Source organism: Dermochelys coriacea, chromosome 11, assembly GCF_009764565.3.
Source record: "Dermochelys coriacea isolate rDerCor1 chromosome 11, rDerCor1.pri.v4, whole genome shotgun sequence".
In the NCBI taxonomy this organism is placed as follows: domain Eukaryota; kingdom Metazoa; phylum Chordata; order Testudines; family Dermochelyidae; genus Dermochelys; species Dermochelys coriacea.
The window spans coordinates 60,823,745-60,844,457 of NC_050078.2; the positions used below are offsets into that span (position 1 = coordinate 60,823,745).

A 20,713-nucleotide genomic window follows, 5' to 3' on the forward strand; every position below is an offset into this window, starting at 1 on the left:
TATACCAGTATAGCCCTACTGTGGATACACTTATATCAGTCTTCAGGTGACATAATAGTATAGCTATTCCCCTTCCCCACACAGGAACAAGATATCTTTATACTGATATAACTGTGCCCGCACTAGGAGGGCTGTACAGCTTTAACTATACCAATAACTTTTATGTTTAGAAAAGCCCTTAAGAAAGGAGGTGAGGCAGTAAGAAGAGGTCTCCACTGACACAAACCTTTCTCATTTCCCAAAGACAAATATACCCGAGGCCTCTGAAGCAACTGTAACCTTCCTGAATACTCAATCTTTTTCTTCTCACCAACTGCAAGAGATGCAGGACAGGCCACAAAGGTGTCTGCCATAATGAACAGTTTTGTGAAGTATAAAATTCAGCTTCCCTCTCCTGTTGTGTGGGTGGAGGAGTAAGGATAGAAAAGCTGTTAAAACATCTGCTGTATTGATAGTCTTAGGGGCTGAAGAGGACTCAGTTGTTCTCCAACCTGGGTGACGCCTGCCTCTGCTGCTTTGACTGCACTACTTTTAAAAAAGGCACAAGTCCCCCTCAATATATAACTGGAGTATTCAACGTGTGCACTTTTTGAAGTACTGTTAGGGCCTTTTAGTTTTGTAATTGGTTGTACAATTTGTAATTGTAACCCCCAATCTGGCTGACAACAGGCTAGCCCCTCTTTACCACGTCTGTCATTCCTATAGTGGCAAAAGTATCACTATTGGCAATGCTGTAGTATAACAATCAAGGATAACTCAAAAGAGTTTAAGGTCTCTTTCAAACCTCAGATCAAAATCTGAATCTGTCGACTTGGGAAAAAAGATCACAAATCAATGCACTTTCAGAGATGTTAACATCAGTTCAGGTTCAATGTTTCCACCACAACAGTGGCACCAAACTTTATAAACATTGCAGCGGGCACAGGAAGAAAGTCTCTACAGAACAGCAGTTTACATTTGAACATCTAGATTAAAAGACTCACTATAGGAAAAGATAGAAAATGGCTTTAAGGCAGCAGCATAGGAAAGACTGGCTGGGAAGTAGCAAGTCAGCAGCGTCTGGGGCCACAGGAGAGCTTTTCCACTGGAACAAAGGACCATCACAAACTTCACCACGTCTGCTCTAAGTGCAAGGCGCATGCCTTTGACCTTGTTTTTTCCCCAACATGAATATATAGCAACATGTGTTTACACCATATTTTTATAAATTAAAAAATAAAATCCCAAACAAAAAAACACTCCACTGTACACTTCACCTGGAGAGAAGTTGACAGAACACATGACAGATACTAGCCACATTGCTTAATGCACTACTAGAAGGCACTCAGATACAACCATGACTAGTGAAGTATAAGAACCTATAGACAGTAGAATGGATGGAGAAATATGCAGAGGAGATGAAGGAAAGCATTAAGGACCTGAAGACAAAAAACAGCAGCAGACAGGAGGTAAAAAACAAGAGGAGACTAAGAAAGAATATGGAGAGATCCCAGATGAGAAAGAAAAACAGGGAGAGAAACCAAGAAAGCCACTCTGCCAGAAGCAGCACCCCCTTTCAGTCACCAATAATGTGGAAAGCACCAACTACATAAGAGCAAACTAATAGTAAGAACCAGCTCTGGAAACCAAGCCACAGGAAAAGCTGTATCTGGAACAGACAGGATCAGAGATGGTGGGGAGATGTCTGTTGCTGAATAACTCATGGGATGTACTTAATGCATGATGGAGTTTTGGTTTTTATATATGTTATAGTTTTTTTTGCTGAGCAAAAAATATCCACTGGTATCGTCAGTTCAGCTCATTAAGAGAAAGAAAGTGTCATTTACTGTTGCAGACAGAAACCTGAAAATTGTCATCTCAGATATCCAGGAGAGGGAAAGAAACTGGTTATTCCAATTAATCAATATATTTAGAAACAAAAATATTTGTGTGACTCACACTTAGGAAGGGTGATGTATTGACTGCCCTGGTGACCGAAGTTCAGCCACAAACAGGTACAATACAAGCAGCTGTCATGCAGAGTTCCCTTAGAGTCTCTCCAGTGTGCTCCAATACTCACCTGTAATAGGGCAATCTCTCTGGTTGAAAACAGGGCACATTTTGGGCCCAAAGATTTTTGGTAATCTTAGCAGAGAGGCCAAAAAGGATGTCATCTGTGGTGGGTTGTAATACCTATCCCCTTGGAAATGAACTCAATACTACATTCAATTGAACCATTCGCTTTAAACTTGTATGTGGTGTTGCAAGTCTATGATCTTCTATTTCTGATCTGGATTCACATTCCCCTATATAAAATATTACAATCACGGAGCAGTTAAAACTTCAGGCTGAAGCTGTCCTCACTTTTCATCACTTTTAAAATGCACAAGTTAGGTGCAATAGCAGAATGCAGTGCCACAAAATCACAGAAACTCTACATGGGCAGCCAGCTGCACGAGTGCAAAGACTGATGGACTTCAAATGGGGTTCTGAGGATAGACCCCTGTACAGTCAGTCAGTCACTTACCAGATGTGGACCTTTAATAATTAAATATAGTTCTTATTTCACACTTCTTGATTTAAAGAGGTCAACTAATGGAACATTCAATAAAAATACAGAAGATTGCATACTTAGTGCTATCTTTAAATTGTTATATTGTGGACATCACGGTGACTAGTACTTTGGAAAAAAAAGGGCTAGGATATTTAAAAATAATTATTCTAGAAACTAGAATGGCTCCAGCTTTTGGTTACAAGTTTGTAGGAAATTATTAAATGTGTGTACCTAGTTAAGTATTGCTCCTGTGCTGGGCAACTTAAAAAAAAATATTTGTGTAATAGCCTGTTTGAGACTGAATTATCTCCAAAGAAAGATCATCCAGATTAATCTGGTAAGACCCTTTATAGTACAAGTATATGTATTATATTGATTGTGGAGATAAATTGTTCTGTAATAAACTTTTTTGCAATATTACTTCCTACACATGTATGTGCAGCAACCAATCAAATGTGAATAAGTGAACCACTACATTTTTCTTTTTAATTATCAAAAAGGTCTAGGCCACTGTATAGACAAAGGACTTGAAATCTGTAGTTTAACACAGAGGGCTTTTTTTTTTTTTAATAATCTTATTGAAAATTGTTTGAGTTAGGGTTTATCTATACTTAAAATGCTACAGTGGCACAACTGCAGCGCTACAGCTGTTCTCCCATTGCTGTAGCTAATCTATCTCCCCAAGAAGTGGTAGCTAGGTCAACAGAATTCTTCCATTGGACCTAGCACAGAATACATGAGGGTTTAGGTTGGCATAGCTACATGTCTGAAGGGCGTGGATTTTTCACATTCTTTAGACACGTAGCTATGCCAATGTAAGTTTTCACTGTAGACCCGCCCTTATATTGCAAGACATTAATTTGCAGAACATTAGGATTCTGCTTGGCAACTGAGGTTTCCTTATGCCAGTCTCCTTATGATCTATTCTTCTCTGTTACAGAGATATTCTGCCCTACAGAATAAACCTGCAGACACTCAGTATGAGACAGATGTTAATACTTGCTCTGTATAACTGTCCAAGAAGAGACTAGAATGCTTCAGGATGGCCAAGCTCTTTGCCTCCTTTATCCCATGAAGAAAACTATTCAGAGAGGCTCCATGTTGACCAATCAGATAACACAGCTTGCTGAACCTGCTTGCCATATCCTGCAACTGCTGGACTGTAGTAGCAGTGCCCAAGTTATCTGTAAAAAACAAGAAAGCAATATAAACGTACATTTCAAAAGAACAGTAACAGTTATATTAATAATGGGAATTAATCCAGGCACTTAATCTGCTATTACAGTTTTTGATTTCAAAGAATGCTATCACCTAGTGAATGTCTTCAGACCAATTGGGGTCCACAATCCATGCAATTCCTTCATACACACAGTTTCATCATGGGAAGTGAAGATAATTCCTTGAATCAATGATTGATTGTCTCTTACCTAAACCTAGAAGGGGTCTGAGGACCTGAGATTTGATCTCACTCAGTTTGCAATAGAACCTTCTCTCTGTAGTAGCCAACTCGTGCAAGCTTGCAATATATCCCATAATGTTTCTGTCCACCAAGGCCAAACAGTCATCCCCACCTGCTGTCACGCTGCTTATGTACCCTAACTGAAAGAAAAAAAAAAAAAAATAGAAACTGCTTTAACATAGTATCCTAATACAAAATGAAAAGTAACCCAAGGTGATGAGCACAGTATAAAAACCTAGACTGGCAGATTAGGATCTTTGCTGGTACTAAATAATTTTATGTCCAAGAGCATATCTAATACTAGGAAAGTTACTCATTAGTTGGGTGTCAGCTATCTGTTCCCCTTCTTCACCATCCATCTATGCTAGCAACCCACCCATTTTCAAAACTGTCTGATTGGAGCATGATGGAAAGGAGGAAGTCAGGAACCCATATTTAACATCCACTGTCAACCACTGGTAATTTTGCAAGTATCAACAGGGCCTAGGAGACAAGAGATGACCCTTAACTCATGCAGCTGTCACTCATGCAAGAGATACTGACCATGAATTCAGCTACTTTCAAAACAGCAAAATATTTCTTTGATTTAGCTTTCCCTCAGTTTCTTCATGCATTCATACCACATTCCATCCCCAAACAATCTCTCAACTAATTAGGCTATTTCTCCTTATTGGTGGAGGAAAGATGATTTTTTTCTCTTTTTCAATGTTTGGGAGGCATGCTGCTCCTTTTTTCAGAGCTATATCAATCAGCTCCCTTTCTGATGTAGAAAACATGAGTTAACTGATTGAGTAGGAGTAGTATTACAGTTCTGATTATGGTGTCTAGGCTAAATTGTATCATCAAGGCTGCAATACTACTCCTATTCTATCGGTTAACTAATGATTGCAGGATGCCTTACTACAAGGTCACAGTAATTCATAAGAGCTCACGGTGGAGCTCCACCAATACTAACTCAGTTTCAGCTACATACAGTGACGTTTCAGATCTCTACTTTTAATTCCCATTTAGTTAAATCTCGAAGAGCTGCTTAGAAGAAACACTGAGCCATCTCAAGAAAGCACCAGAACTATCTAAACCAAACAGAAGGAACAAGTAGTACTCACCTTACTACAGGCTAGCAACAGAGTTGGACTCTTAGTGCAGTTGTTTCCAGGTGAATTATTTTCCCTAGTCTCCTCTCGACCACTGTAATATAATCCAGGCTGGAAGTCTTCTCCATCCACTAAGAAGAGGGAATAATCTGGTCCTGCTGCTGTGCTCCAGACTCCACTATCATCACACACCTGTAGTTTAGGAGAGAAGAAAAAAAAAAAAAAAAAAAAAAAAGTATCCACCACCTATCAGAGAAGGGAGCCTTAATCTCACACATGATGTTTCTGCACAAAAGAAAGAAGTCTGAGTACCAATAAGACTCCTACAAGAACTGACATTCTTTAGACAGACAGTCTCCGTAACAAGCAAAATTCCTGTGTCTTGTCGAAAAAATCTGACACGTCTCAATCCTTGTACCCCACGGCTGATGCTTTGTAATGTAAAAATCAAACGGACAAATATGGAGATGGTTTAGATGCTGCTGTCTATATACATTCCAACAGCATAAGAGAGACAGCCATTTAAGTTCCTATCGACTAGTTTGTAGGCGAGCTGCAGAACTTTCCTAGCTTTGTGGTAGTGTTTCATTCAGCCAGGCAAACATCAAAAGGCACAGACAAGTGGTTTAGTTCAGGGGTTCTCAACCTTTTTCTTTGAGGCCTCGACAACATGCTATAAAAACTCCACAGGCCACCTGTGCCACAATAACCGATTTTCTGAATATAAAAGTCAGCACAGGTGTTAGGGGATAGCAAGCCGGGCAACTGCCTGGGGCCACGTCACAGGGCCCCCCCACGAAGCTACATTGATCAGGCTTTGGCTTGAGCCCCAGGTGGCAGGGCTCCGCGCTTTCGCTGTATGCAGTGGGGCTTCAGCTTTCTACCCTGGGCCCCAGCGAGTCTAATGCTGGCCTTGTTTGGCAGCCCCACTGAAACTTCTTATGGCCCCCCAGGGGGCCCCAGGCCTCTGGTTGAGAACCACTGGTTTAGTTGAACCTAAACTCATCATTTGGATACACATATCTGATCAAAGAATTTGCTTCTAAAGACGACAAACTGATTCTTTTGTAAGGCATAACTAACATGTCCAGAAATATATAGACAAATGACAAAAAATGGTAATTAGTGATTAGGATAACATGAATGAACAGCTTTAACTAAGATTACGGAACTTTGAAGGAGAAAAGATGAATAACTGGGGAGAGACAAGTTATGCTATCAACATCAAATCTGAAAATTATCTTTCAAGGAATAGTTTCTTCGATTTGGACAAAGAGGTAGATATATTTTTAAAAAGAAACTTAAAATTTAAGACTAAATATGCTGGAAATTTGTGTTTCTAAACAAATTAGAGTTTAAAGTCAGAATACTGGAGCATTAAGAATGTGAAAAAGAAAACTTATTTGAAAGAAATGTAAGATAACTTTCCCTGTTTGTAACTCCCATGTTACAATTCTTTTAAATAGTTCAGTATTGACTTTAACTTTGTGTAAAAGTGATGTTTTTTTTATATTAACACTGCCTCTTTAAATAACGCTGCTACCAGTTACCATGGGATCATTGGAGGATCAGGGTAACAATGGAAACCAAAAGGTTTTGCAACTTTAGAGCACTGTCAAAAGCTTTTTGTGGGTATTTTAACAAAAAAGAGAAGGTCAGACAGTTTTTAAAAATTCCTTAAGACTCTCTGCTCTGGAAGGAGTCTGTATTTTAAAACAGATATGGAATCCATAAATATGAAGATAGTACCTTTGCAAGACGAGGGACAGTAGTTGGAGAATTTAAGTGACCAAGCTGGCCAAAGGTATTACTACCCCACGAATATACCTGTGTAAAAACATGGGGAAAAAATAGTTTGCATGCACAGAGTACACAGTAATAAAACCACAGCGAAAGACAGCATATATAAACACGACACTTACGCACATATCTATAAAATCCCTATGGATAAAAATTTTAAATAAAAATCTATATTTGAAGGGGCAGCTGAAGAGAAATTTGGGAAGTGCTTCCTTATCTCCACTCTCTTCCTTCTTACGTGTGTGTGTGTGTGTGGTAACCACACTCAAACTATCACATTCTTGTAATCACAGCAGCAAGGACACATGCTCATACAAAATGCACAAAGTTAATGCAAAAAAACCAAACAAACAATCAAAAATTCCTCACACACACCACTCAAGACTCTCATTCCACATAAGAATACAGAGTCTGGAAGCACATAAAATAAAGAGCAATCCAGAAAACAGCGAACAAGTCAACTATGCTATGGATGCATGATAAAAGTGACCATTATCCTCATACCTGTGATTTGGCAGTGAGGGCCAAGGAATGGTGGCCACCAGCCGAAAGCTGTATCACTTCTTTACTGTCCAGACTTTTTACACATAATGGTTGAAGCCTGTAACAACCCCACAAAAAAACCCCAGAATCAGGGGTACTCAGCATGAAACACAAGAGGAAGGGAACACTCAATATAAAACATCTGGTATATTTTTGAAACAGAGCAAACGGGCACCATAGCACCAGAAATCACAAAGCTCTTGGGTGATAAACCAGCTTAGTCATCAGGAGAAGGGTACTGAGCCACTCCACTGACACTCTAGGTATAATTTTACAATTGACTTTGCCCCTTGAACCAGGATTTTGCCCTTCAAGTCCACTAATTAGCCTGCATAAATCACAATAGTGATAGTTATAGTTAAAACCAAGATTTTCAAAAACAGGAGCCTACCTTTGGGTCCCAAGACTATATTCAGGCAGTTGACAGACTTTCAAGAGTTCTGAGCACCCAAAAACTATCATCCCATGAGGTAAGATTAGCTTTCTGCCACTGAAATCTTACCTTGGCAGGACATCACCATGTCCTAACTGTCCTTCCTTCCCTTTGCCCCAGCTCCACACCTCAGTTCTTAAAGATGGGAGAAGTGCATCAGCCTCTCCACTATAGGTTGGGGTCAGAGCCACGGTCCTCATTTTTGCCCGTCCTACTTTTCTTAGGAGCCTTGGAGAAACTAGAAGCAGATCAGGAGAAACTAGAATCAATTTTATTTTATTTTTTTTAAAAAAGCTCCACACAGAAACTGAGATAGACAACGTTAGTTTATCCCTATTTTAAATTAAACACGGCATTTATTCAGAGCTAATGTTTATATGATATGGGTACCATATACTAAGTCACTTGACTTCACTGATTAAAAAAAAAAAGTGTCCTCTTCGGTATTTTACTTAAGAATTAGTAATGCTGGAGAGAAAAAGGATACATAGCTGAAGGCAGCTGTAACAGCACATATGCTGATACAGATCTAGGTCTTAAACAGAGTTCACCCATTCTTTCCTTTCAATAGCTGTAAACGCAATGTAATTACACTCAAGTGAATATGACCTGTGACATTCACTGCCAATAAGATTTTTTTTTTCTGAAAGAAAAACTACCCTGTAGAGATCATATACCTTCCGATAATTTCTCTCAGCTTGGAAAGTGTGTCATTGAACTCAACCTTACTACTGTGTGTTACACAAAGTACTGCATATTCAGAACAGTTAACATGAAAAACAAGAAAGGAGGAGACCACCTGGCTAAGAAGTCTGGAAATGGGACAGGGATTTTTTTCTAAACCATTGGCTCCAAACCAATCAAGAGCAGTAGTGACAGAGGGTCAGACCAACTGACATCTGTTATGCAGACTACATGAAGTGAGTTGGTGGTTACCAGTCCCTTTTGTAATGGACAAACATCCATATCACCAAAAGCAGCACCACAATGGGTTTGGGATAATCCTTATTTTAAGTCCTTTGTCTTGCTCAAATAGCATGCATTTCCCACTAGTCTTCTCCCCTCTCTCCCCACATTCAGTAAGGTCTGAAGGACTCTTCCTTACACACATCTCAGCAGGGGGCTGAATCTGTGTTCATACTGTAGGTAATATTGTCAAATGAGGCACACATCTAGTAATTACCACACTACATTAACTCTCCCTGGCCTCTTGGTTCCTCCTAGTCACTATCTTACCTTGGGACAACAAGCCAGGCAGGGAAAGTCTTCGACTGACTCCTTCAGATTCCTCTTCTCGAATATCCACTAGGCTAGAACTCTTCTTTCCTTGCATTGATTCCAGTTTGACTTGCTCTTCCCGAGTGTCCTTCAGCCCCTCAGGACCTGGGGAAGGACTACCAGACTGAGATCCTAGTTCACCAGGAGTTGTGCCATAGAAGTTCATTACTTTCTTCAGAGACAACGCCCCAGCTTCATACGTAGCTGCAACTCTCACACCAACTGCTGATGCGCAAGAGACCACCAAGCTGTTCAAGGCAGATGTACTTACACCTGGAGGGCCAGGGAGACAAGCAGTGAGTTCTTCTTCTTGAAAAGGCTAAAAACAGAAAGAGAAATCAATGAAACCTATCATAATTCCCAACCCAGGGCAATAGTGTGATCTTAAATAAATCTAGTACTCTTACACCCTCTCTTGCATTTATCAGACACTGTTAAGACACTTTTTAGTAATTTAAGTCTACACTTCATAATAATCCTTTATATTTGGAAGCTGGAAATCAATACCTGTTTCTGTAATAAAACAGGTTCTCTGTTGCATATTGGTTTGGTAGTGAAGGGTTGTTAATTAGTGCTGGGACAGTGGGGGTTTTTTTTTTTTTTTTTTTTTTGTTGTTTTTAAAAAGAATGCATGTTTTGAAAAAAATAAAATAACTTGCAAACAAATATAAAAAGAGGGGTTACATTTGGGGCTTATAACCTTGACTATGTGCCTTTAAGTTCAAGTCTCTCCTGTTGATTACAGTATATCAGCAAACATGCTACCTTTACGAGAAGACAGTTGGGAAAGTTAATCATTTGTTTTCCTTTGATAAGCTTTGCTCATACTGACAAACAGACATCTAATTACATTGTTAATAAAGCTTTATACAGACAGCACTATCATAAGCAGGAATGTACCAGAGGGGCTTCTTCAAGCAGATCTCAAAAATTATGGCTCTGGTGTAGATCAGAAGACAGTCCTCTAAAGTTTATTGTTATAGTCAGCCAATTAGAACCAGTCATTATATAAAAAGCAGTATACTAAAGCCCTACCAAAAACAGCTTTCAAGCTATTGACAGATATCAAATACAAAAGGCAGTAAACCCCATTTTTCTTCTTCATATAGGTCTCTTAATACACATCTTCCTATAGCCTCCCTGTAAAAAGGGATCCTTTTGACATCTTCCTTGTGAATAAAGAAGACTAAGAGATACTGGAATCATTCTTATTTATGAAATATAAATATGACAGATACGACAATTTACTGCAATATTGTGGATAAACCTTAGTGAATTAAGTCCAAGTATTTTAGAAGTGTACCATACTAAAAATGCAAATGTTTATATATTCTTGTAGGATTGTATATAAAGTCCAGAGGGGGAAAAGATAGATATGACTAATGTAAACCCTGAGAAGTATTATGAGCTTCAAAGGACTCTTTTAAAGAACATACCAGAGAAGAATGAACTTTTAGTTGAATGGGTTTCCTACAAAATACCCGGAGGAAGGGAATGCAAATTCTAACCTCCAGACCCAACCTTTTAAAGATACACCTTGAGGAGAACCCCACTGTCTGTTGATTACCTGTTCCAAGATCAAAGGCCCAACCTGTCTAAAGGAGTGACTCTCAAATTCATGGGGGTTCTTGTTCTGAGCAAAAGATGTTACGAATGTGTAACCACAGAGAAACTTTTTGGTGGGGTTTGAGGGACTGACCATCTACTAGAGCCCTGGTTGCAGTGGAGTGATCACTGGTAAGCTTACTAGCTTGCAGGTAAGTTCTTTTATTTCTTTTAATATGTTCTCTCTGTAATACTTTCTAAGCAAGCATGTTTCTCCTGAAGGTGAAAGGGCTCTGTGGCAACTTCTAACAGTGGGCAATTATGCTGTTGATAGCTTCTGAAGAGAAAGCAAAGCAGGCCTGCTTAGGCAATCTGAGTTGCTAGAGAACTCACAGTATAGGCAGGGAATGGTGCAGTCTGCAAAAACCTCAGTAAGCAGGGACAGAGAGATGCAAACCTGTGCCCAAGAGAGGAGAAAACTAAGGAGCTGGAAGCCTAGAGTGAATGACCATGGTGGACCATAGAGGGGGAATACAGGTGCAGTTGCCCTGAACTGTGACAGTAAAGATATACTAACATGCTTCAAACACTGCCAAGCAACCCAGAAAGACACAATCCATTTGTGAACGGAAGCTACATCAAGAGGAAAAACCTTGAACTGCCACTGGAAGTGAAACATCACCTTCTCTCCTCATCTTTCCCCTTCAAACAGCATCCATATATTGCATGGTGTTAAGATTCAATGAGTCGTCAAGGCTTTGAGGTAATACTATACTGTATTTCTGGGAACTGTGCATGAGAAAGTATTTTCAGAAACATGGGAGAGTGAGGGGGAAAGAAAGGAAGAGAAGAAAATGAGCAGGAGACTACTTGTTTTCTACTCCTCAGAGGAGTCCACAATTGTTGAAAATAAAAAGTTAGTTTTACCTTTCCCACCTCCTCATCCTTAACTCCCAAAATCCAACAGTGTGGGAGGGTGGCCTCTCTAGAAAAAAATCCCACATACTTACAAAATATAAGCTCAAGAAAGCGACTCATACATAGCATCTGCAGGTACTGCTGTAATTTTCCAAGTTCATCTGTGAAGCCACCACACTACTTGTACAATAAGATGCCACTAGCAGTACAAAGGATTTTCCAAGCAGAAAAACTTCCATAGCATAAAGTTATCTAGTAGGATAGAACTTGGGTAGGGATGGGGAGACACCACTGCTGGACAGATAAATCTGGTGTGGTCTTCTACAGAATAATCTACATATTACATCACTTAAGAATATTTAAGTCAACCAAGTGATTATTTCAGTTTGAAAGATGACATATAGGCAAAAAGTTTGAAATTGGTTGTTTCTTTACATGTCATACCACCTCTCCTCTTCCCCAACCCTCCAAAATAGCAACATATTTTACAGCAGATTCAATAATTCAAAATCAAGAGTTTCCCTTCCGATGGCTATTAAAAGGTCTGCTGATTACTGCCATCTTCCGACCGTCGTAAGTTTGACATGTGGAAGATTAATTCGCCACTCATTACACTTGCCACGGTCTCCCAAAGTGGGGCAAATAGGAAAAAAAATGTGGATCCTTCAATAAAAGTTAACTATCCAGCTAAAATCCTTATATTGACTCAAGAAGAATCAGACAGAATTGTGAGGGTTATGGGGGGCGGGGGAAGTCTCTCTTCATAGGAACAGAAGTATTACACCAGCTGGCCAAATCCCAGAATATTGATCTAGCTGAACATGATACCAATATATCCTAAGGAACTAGAGAAGGGAATGGGAGATGGGTTTTACTGGGTTCTCACCACTGCATAGTCCACAGCACACGACTAGAGAACTATCTGGCAAGGCTGCGCATATAAAGGCCCAGGACTGAACAAGCATGATGACAATTCTACTTTCAGTCCAAAATCACTTCTGTATTTGGGTTTGATTGCTAAAAGTGTGAAAGAAACACTGTGATAACTCCAGAATTGTAGCTATAGCTTCAAAATTATGTTAATATTGAGAATCCTTTAGTTTTCATGAACACATTACAGGATGTCATGCATACAGTACAAATATTAAGAGAAAAAGTATAGACCAATGATGGCTGGTACCTGTTCAAGTTCTGTACTGATGCTTTTCTCCTGGCTGTCATTTAATGGGTGATCTGACAGATTCTCCAAGTACTCTTTTACTGCTTTTTTGTCAGGAAACAAAGCATTTCCAGGACTGGAAATACCACTATCTTCCTGTCCATCATTGTTAGAAAGCACACTTGTCACCTCTGGTTCTGAAGCAGCTGGCTCATCTTCTACAAAGGTTTTCTGACAATCCTCACTTTGGCTACCTGTAGCACTTTTCCCCTCAAGAGTCTCCAATGAGGAGCAGGAGACATGGTTTGCTGATTGGGAGTCAGCCAGTGCCACACCTAATGGGCAGCAGTGACTATCCGATATGATTACATGGTCTTCTTTATCCGTCATTGTAATCAGGAGTTGGCTGCAATGATTGCATCTCTCTGGGATAGGTTTCATGTCCTGTGCAGGGAGACATTGTACAAGAGCCAGGCTGTGGTAGGCTCCACAGGCAACTTGGAGCACAACGCGTCCTGCCAGGTGTTCTACCTTTTGAGGCTTGGTCACTGGGAAAGTAGTTGTTATGAGACCTAGCTGACAGCCACTTCCCCATGCCCATATTTCTCGGCTTAGTGAAAGTGCCAGGGTGTGCTCCTCTCCACATGCCAATTGCAAAATCCTAACCGACAGCAGAGGACTGGTTTCAGAGTCAGAAATACTAATAGGATTTGGTTCTCGCAGATAGGGCTGATTAGCCACTGCACACTGTCCAGCAGAATTGTTTCCCCACATGTATACCACACCACTCTCGGTCACTGCTCCATTATGGTAGCTTCCAGCTGCCACAGTAGTAACATGCTGTCCAACCAAAGCATTTTCTAAGATGGGGCTCTTAGTGCAAGTTTCCTCTAGCCCAACCCTCCAGGGAAGTTTTCCAAAGCTGTAGACCTCACCACCTGAAAGACAGCATCATTCTAATGAAGTTAACCATATAAACAACTGAGGAACTCATTTAATCAGATTTTCATTTTAATTTGTTCTGGGCTCAGTCTTAACTGCAGTTGTTGATTTACTGAAATTATCTGAGAGATCTGGTTTCAATAACTATTAGGGACTCTGTGCTACTGCTGGCAAGAGGTCCTACACTTGATACTGATTTATCTGGTGGTCCATTCTAGTAAATCACTAGCATGGATGCATTATATAGTGGGGATTTGACCTAGTATTGCATGCTGCCTTTAAAATGAATTCTAGTACATCCAATTTAAATTTTTATCTATTCTGAGCAAACTTCTAATCTATTATGGGTTCAAAAAAAGAGCTTTTCAGTCAATACCTTCATGAATGAGTCCAATTCACCCTGCCAAGGCTAATCATTCTGATATACTAATGTCAAGAGAATTTGCAAAAAATTCTTAAAATACATAAAACATATTCCATTTCTTAATATTTACAGTTCATCTTCAGTAAAAGTTAATTTTGTACCATCATTAATATTGTAGGTTTCAGAGTAGCAGCCGTGTTAGTCTGTATTCGCAAAAAGAAAAGGAGTACTTGTGGCAACGAGAGACTGCTGAATTGGAATTAATTTGCAAACTGGATACAATTAACTTAGGCTTGAATAGAGACTGGGAATGGATGAGTCATTACACAAAGTAAAACTATTTCCCCATGGTATTTCTCCCTCCCACCCCACCCCCCACTGTTCCTCTGATATTCTTGTTAACTGCTGGAATTAGCCTACCTGCTTGTCACCATGAAAGGTTTTCCTCCTTCCCCCCCTGCTGTTGGTGATGGCTTATCTTAAGTGATCACTCTCCTTACAGTGTGTATGATAAACCCATTGTTTCATGTTCTCTGTGTGTGTGTATATAAATCTCTCCTCTGTTTTTTCCACCAAATGCATCCGATGAAGTGAGCTGTAGCTCACGAAAGCTTATGCTCTAATAAATTTGTTAGTCTCTAAGGTGCCACAAGTACTCCTTTTCTTTTTATTAATATTGTAGTATCAGACTTGAAATATAACAAAGGAAACTCTAAACTGAGGCTTCCACAGAGACTGTGGGCCTACCACGTACTCTACAAATACAACAATGTTGGAGGAGCCGGTTAAAGCATGGTTCCCTTCTAGCTGTACAAATATTCAGTGTCCCTGAAGCATGCCAAAGTGCTGGACCGTGATATGTAGCAAGAGTGCATAAAACAGTAAATATTTGTCCTACTATTTATTTCTCAATTATGGAAAAATATACTTATTGTTGTTGGTTTGACCTTTTAAACATAGTCTCTCTGGAATTTCATCAACATTGTCCAAGATTGTGGTAACAGTGCCAACTCATTTGAAATGAATCAGCAAGCAACAAAAAAGGCAAAAAAAAAAATTCCTATAAGAAGGATTGATTTGGTTAACAGTTTTTTTGATAGTTATATACCAGTGATCACTAGTCATATCCATAAAACAGTGCACTTCAAGTCATATGTGCACAGAAGCAAAGTTTTTCTAGTTCAGAAATGTTCTATTAGACAAGTTATCAGGTCAGACAGATTACAAACTGGCTCCAATTGGCACTCCCCTAAACTATAACATTCTTTACCTGTAGCTCAGTGATATACAAAGGTGTGAAATTCTTTTCTTCCTTTGAAAACATCAGAGAAATATCAAAGACATTACTTCCAGTCTAATCTTTACAATGATATACCCATTGATCAGTACAACCAAGTGGCAAAATATATCACAACCAAAGGAATGGTCTTTTGGAAAGTATTTTTTGATTCAAAGAGACAACTGATCAAACCAAATTTCACTGCTGCATCTACTTGCTTGCAATTTTTCAGAACAGAAAAAAAACCCAAAAAGTTATCCCATATCAAGATGACTTTTTGTAATGCTGCATTTTTTAAATCCAATACATTGTTGTAACACGCATTTAGAGGTAACACAGAGGGTTAAGTAGCTCCAAATTATCTTGCCATTTTATAAGTAAGGCTTCTGAAACTTTGAGCCACTTTTTATTAAAGAGAAAAGTTAGCCTAGTGCAATTTAAAATGACTGATGAAAATAAAGTAGAAAAGCTGACTCTTACTCAACCTTTACAATGAAGACATTTTGGTAGTAATGCAAATCTTAAATATTTCTTTAAAGTTTGTTTTAGAATTTTACACTAATTTCAATCTAGTGTTAACCAGAATTTTAAGTTGTTCATGGTCTGAGACCTAAAACAATACTGTCTAATACCTTCTGTTAGAAGCAACCCATGGTTTATTCCGAGAGCTGCCTGCAGTACTGTCTTTCCAGTCCAGCCTGGAAGTCTCTCAGGTGTTAAGGAGCAGGAACCAGCCTGCCAGATATGGACCAGACCTCTCTCTTTGGCTCCTTCTGCCTCTGCTGAGCTATAATGAAAAGGAAGAATCAAAGAATCAGCTTGTTTTCTGCAAGCCAGTTTACTTTTCATTTACATATAGGAAAGAAAGGAAGGATGGTTCAGTGACTAAGGTACTAGGTTTGGACTTGGAACCAAGATTCAATTCCCTACTCTGCAACAGACTTCCTGCGTGACCTTGAGCAAATCACTTACTTTGTTTCCTGGATGTAAAATAGTACTTACCTACCTCACCTAGATGTTGTGAAGTTAAATGCATTAAAGATTGTGAGATGCTCAGTTACTATGCTAATGGGGGCCTACAGTAGAGTATGAAGTGACATCTCATCTCCAACCTAAAAACAATTAACCTACTGCTAAGGGGTGATGTGCACCCATTTGAGCATGGTACATCCATTACTGTTGGAAGTGGCTGCAGGAAATATTCATACATTTTATAGTCTCATCAAACCATCTCTAGCTATGAAGGAAGTCTATTTTTGAGAAACTCTGGAACATCCAAGATTAGGTGAGACTAAGTTGTTCAGATGGAATATTGCCTTATTTCAGTTCTTTTTCTTTTCGCTGGGTTTCCATGTCAGAAAGCTGAGGAGAAGGAGGACGACGACGAACAAGAGCTCTGGTAAAGTTATAAATATGGTATTTGGTCCAACGAGTAGAACCAATATTTAAATTTAAAGACAGTTTTTACTTTAGATAAATTTTATTTAAAATAGAATTTGCTGAAAATTAACTAACTAATTGGATTTTTATCCAATTAAGAAAAATAGTAATTAATGTGACATATTTTGGGTATTTTACTTAAATTATAACATACATTTTGCTAGGGGGAAGAATAATGGAATACAGAGCCTTTCATCACCATACCAAGTTATAATCAGCCAAAAGTGCTAACGAATGGATACTGACCATCTAATAGCCCTCTGAAATTAATGTGGTGGGTTTATTGCCCCGTGTGTAAATGCCCACATTAAAAAAAAAAACAAACTATCACTACAGCTGACACTAACCAACCCCTTTGTTGGTAGTCACAGTGAAGAGGCTAAAGAGTGAAAGGATATGAAGACTGAACTCTCTCTTTCACTTAAGATTTCACCCCTCTAGGGCAGGCTAAAGCACATTAGGAGGACAGTGCAGTGAAAGTTTATACAGCCACTGCTGCACGTGTTTCTCTGAATAATCAGAGGATTTCAGTCTCCAGACCTGTCAATCCAGTGCTGTTCATAAGAACTGAAAATCACGCACACAATTTTTTTAAATTAATAAATTCTACTGTACACAAGAAGTGTTAATGATTTCTGGTGAATTCATATTTTCAACCCTTCAGACATTCTGAAGTTTCAGCAGCTAACTTAAAAAAAAAATAAAAAAAATATAATCACAGTTGCAAGAAGTCATGGAGAGTACCAATCATCTGAAAATCCTGAAGTATGATTAAGCTACTACATTTTTTTTTCCTTTGTCCTAAAATACTGTACAGTATTCTAAAAAATTATATTGACAAAGAACATTTGAACTAGAGCTGTGCAAACTGATTCCTTGATTCATTGGCCAAAGTGGAAAATAAACAGAAAAAATTGTTTCAAGACAGCACAAAATTAACATTTTTCAGCAAACAAAAAAATACTTTTGTTTCAGGTCGAATGAAACATTTCATTTAACGCAAAATAAAATTTTTTAATAAAACTAAAAATCAAAAGAAAAAGTCATTTCAAATCTAAATTTTTTTTAAAAAGTGAAAAAAAAATTTCCAGATTTTTTTTTTTTAAAACCAAAATAATCTGCTGAATAAATACAAATTCTTAAAATGTTTTAGTTGACTCACATGCATTTTTTGTCCCAAAAGAACTGTCCAAACATTTTTGCCCAACTTTAATTTAGACCTTAGAAATTAATTTTAAAGGCAGTTATTAGCTGAAATGGGTTTATGGGTTCTACATTGTCTCAGCACGTTTTTACCTTCTCTCTTGTTGGTCCATCAGTCAGCGGAAGCACTCCATCACCAAATCATTCCTCTTTGCAGAATGTATGGGACACCTCTGTCAACTGTTCCGTGAAACTGTAAAATGAATAGGCCATACACCTGCACATCACCCGTAAGCACTGTAAAAAGACAGGAGATAAAGCCTTGAATACACACTATCTACTCACTATAAGAATGCTTAAAAGTATTTAGACTATTTCATACTGAGTGGCAAACAAAAGTCAGACATATTCTGCCCACTCATCCTACAATGGCATCATAAACAGATTGAACAAAGCTATTTCTAAGACAGAATAGAATCAGCCTATATGCAGGCTGTTTGAGCTTTCCCAACCAGCAACATTCTTATTACAAACTGCTAAAAAGTAGTATTTAGAATTCAGAAATCTCTGGAAAGTGTTGTGTTGCTTTTGCAATGACACTTCTCTTTCCTGGACAAAAAGGTAGTTTATACCAACATCTTTATAATATGCAAAAGATGTCATTCAAAAATTTAACAGCAAGACAGCAACTTTTTCACCGATATCTGGTAGTTTAACTACATACTTCTATACTCAAACTTAATAATACAGCAATAAAGCATTACTGCAATCAGCTCATACAATAAGGAGTGTTGAATCCATAAACTTATTTCCGAATCGTAAAATACATACTACCACTAAAATGCACACTTATTAGGCCTTGTTCTATAGTAGGAATTTAATAATGCAAGAATTAAATTATAGATTCAAGACTCTTTACTGTGCAAGCTTATAAAGGAGTGTGCATACAGCATAGCCAAATTCACAGAGAAACGGGAGAGTTTAAAACTGACACTGTCAGTTGTTTCCAACCTTTTTGTCCTTTCAGCTTTCAAACCCTGGTCTTTCTTCCCTCACATCCACCATCTTACCACCTCTCCTCCCAGCCCTCCCACCCCAGGACAACAATTTCCCATTTCTACTTTAAAAATCTTAGATGGGAGCCCTTAAACATGCTTCCAATGCAGCAGGTTGCAATTCAGGTAGAAGGAGGCTAAACAATTTAACTTCAAATCCACTGGAAATGAAAAACAGATTTAAAGAATTGTATACCGTTCTGTTCTGCATTAAATTTTATAGCATTTGTCAAAGACAGAATACCTAGACCATCATTTACTCTACTGTAAAATCTTTTTAAAGCAGAGGCTAAGTCAAAGATGCAATTACATATTGTATTTATTGAAGACACCAGGTCCCGTAAAGATTCTTATATACAGTCTAATGAATGCAAAGAAACCACAGTAAGTCTTTCAAATAATTTTAATTTTGTTTATAAGAAACAAAGTTACCAATGACTTTTCACTCAGTTATCAACATCCAGAAATTCAAAAAACTTTGATTCTTATTGGCCAAATGCCTTGCTAAACACTGAACTAAAAATAATCCTTGATAAAAATGACAGCAGTGCATGCTGGTGATATCTTATCCATTCAAATCAATTTGGTTTTATGTACAGAGATCTTCGGAAAGTTCTGCAATATTATGACAAGATAACAGTGTTTATTATGGACAGGGAGGCGTGCTGAAAAAGCATTCAATTTGATTGAATGGATCTTTTATGCACCAAAGGAAACAGAGAAAAAGATTCAGAACCTGGAGAAGTTGTAAGTCTTTTACTTTAGAAAGATTAGAACTAAAACTCAGTCACATTCATGAAGTTTAGTAATGTGTAGATAACCTCTTGTACTAGAACAGATGCATCTAGCATTCTACAATTTAACAAAATATTAGATAAATGTGAAATATCGTATACTGAGTTGGGAAAAAACAGAGTTTTGGGGCACCAGACACAAAATCCAATTACCCTAAATAGTTACATATTTGGGAGAAGGGGGGCAGAGAGGATGAAATTTCAGGTACATAAAGTTGAGAGGTAATAATGGCTGTGGCATAAAAATTTTCAGTTGTTCAAATACAGTACACTGCACTGTTGTTGTAGCCACATTAGTGAAAGAATAAGAGAGAGAGAGACAAAAAGCAGGTGAGGTAATATCTTTTATTGGACCAACTTCTGTTGGTGAAAGGGACAAGCATTTGAGCTTCTCCGAGCTCTTCTTCAGGGCTGTTGAAGATAACCAAAGTGTCAAACTGAAGAGCTCGGTGAAGCTCAAATGCTTGTCCCTTCCACCAACAGAAGTTGGTCCAATAAAAGATATTACCTTACCTACCTTGTCTCTCTCAAAGATGTTACACTGACGCATATTGTTTGTCACATTCAGTCATTCTAATAAAAACTAAGTCCAAGTGATATTTTTCAGAGATAAATAAAGAAGAGCCATCAAATAAAAATGCTCAACTTATTTTAATATGGTACAATCTGAAAACAATGATAAAATAAATTAATTAGATACCCTTCATTAAATATTGTGACCCACTCTCTAAGAAATAGGACACTTAAGCCATATTTCCCACAACACAGTTACTAACTGCCTCAGTTACATTTACTGTTAACACTTGTTGCAAAAAGTCATTTTAAAATTATGTTTGATTAAAATCTCTCAGTCATGATATGCAATACCCGAGAAAAAAAAAAAATCAAACCATAGCTTAAATTTTTTAAAATGAGTCACAAAACGTTTTTGGAA

General features: G+C 38.3%; 1 protein-coding gene across 7 annotated transcripts in view; it reads right to left on the reverse strand.

Annotated features, from left to right (window-relative positions):
- The window catches only part of ALS2 (alsin Rho guanine nucleotide exchange factor ALS2), a 103,583-nt gene that overhangs the window by 78,845 nt on the left and 4,025 nt on the right, over nucleotides 1–20,713 (reverse strand). For all 7 annotated transcript variants that reach the window (XM_043505598.1, XM_038421678.2, XM_043505595.1 and 4 more), the window contains exons 2-11: nucleotides 18,084–18,227; nucleotides 15,980–16,134; nucleotides 12,784–13,700; nucleotides 9,099–9,459; nucleotides 7,932–8,100; nucleotides 7,391–7,487; nucleotides 6,836–6,913; nucleotides 5,099–5,278; nucleotides 3,961–4,132; nucleotides 3,537–3,717 (exon numbers count right to left, since the gene is read on the reverse strand). In XM_043505598.1, coding sequence (XP_043361533.1) covers nucleotides 3,537–3,717; nucleotides 3,961–4,132; nucleotides 5,099–5,278; nucleotides 6,836–6,913; nucleotides 7,391–7,487; nucleotides 7,932–8,100; nucleotides 9,099–9,459; nucleotides 12,784–13,700; nucleotides 15,980–16,134; nucleotides 18,084–18,103 — 2,330 coding nt within the window. In that variant the 5' untranslated portion in view covers nucleotides 18,104–18,227. The remainder of the gene's footprint in view (nucleotides 1–3,536; nucleotides 3,718–3,960; nucleotides 4,133–5,098; nucleotides 5,279–6,835; nucleotides 6,914–7,390; nucleotides 7,488–7,931; nucleotides 8,101–9,098; nucleotides 9,460–12,783; nucleotides 13,701–15,979; nucleotides 16,135–18,083; nucleotides 18,228–20,713) is intronic.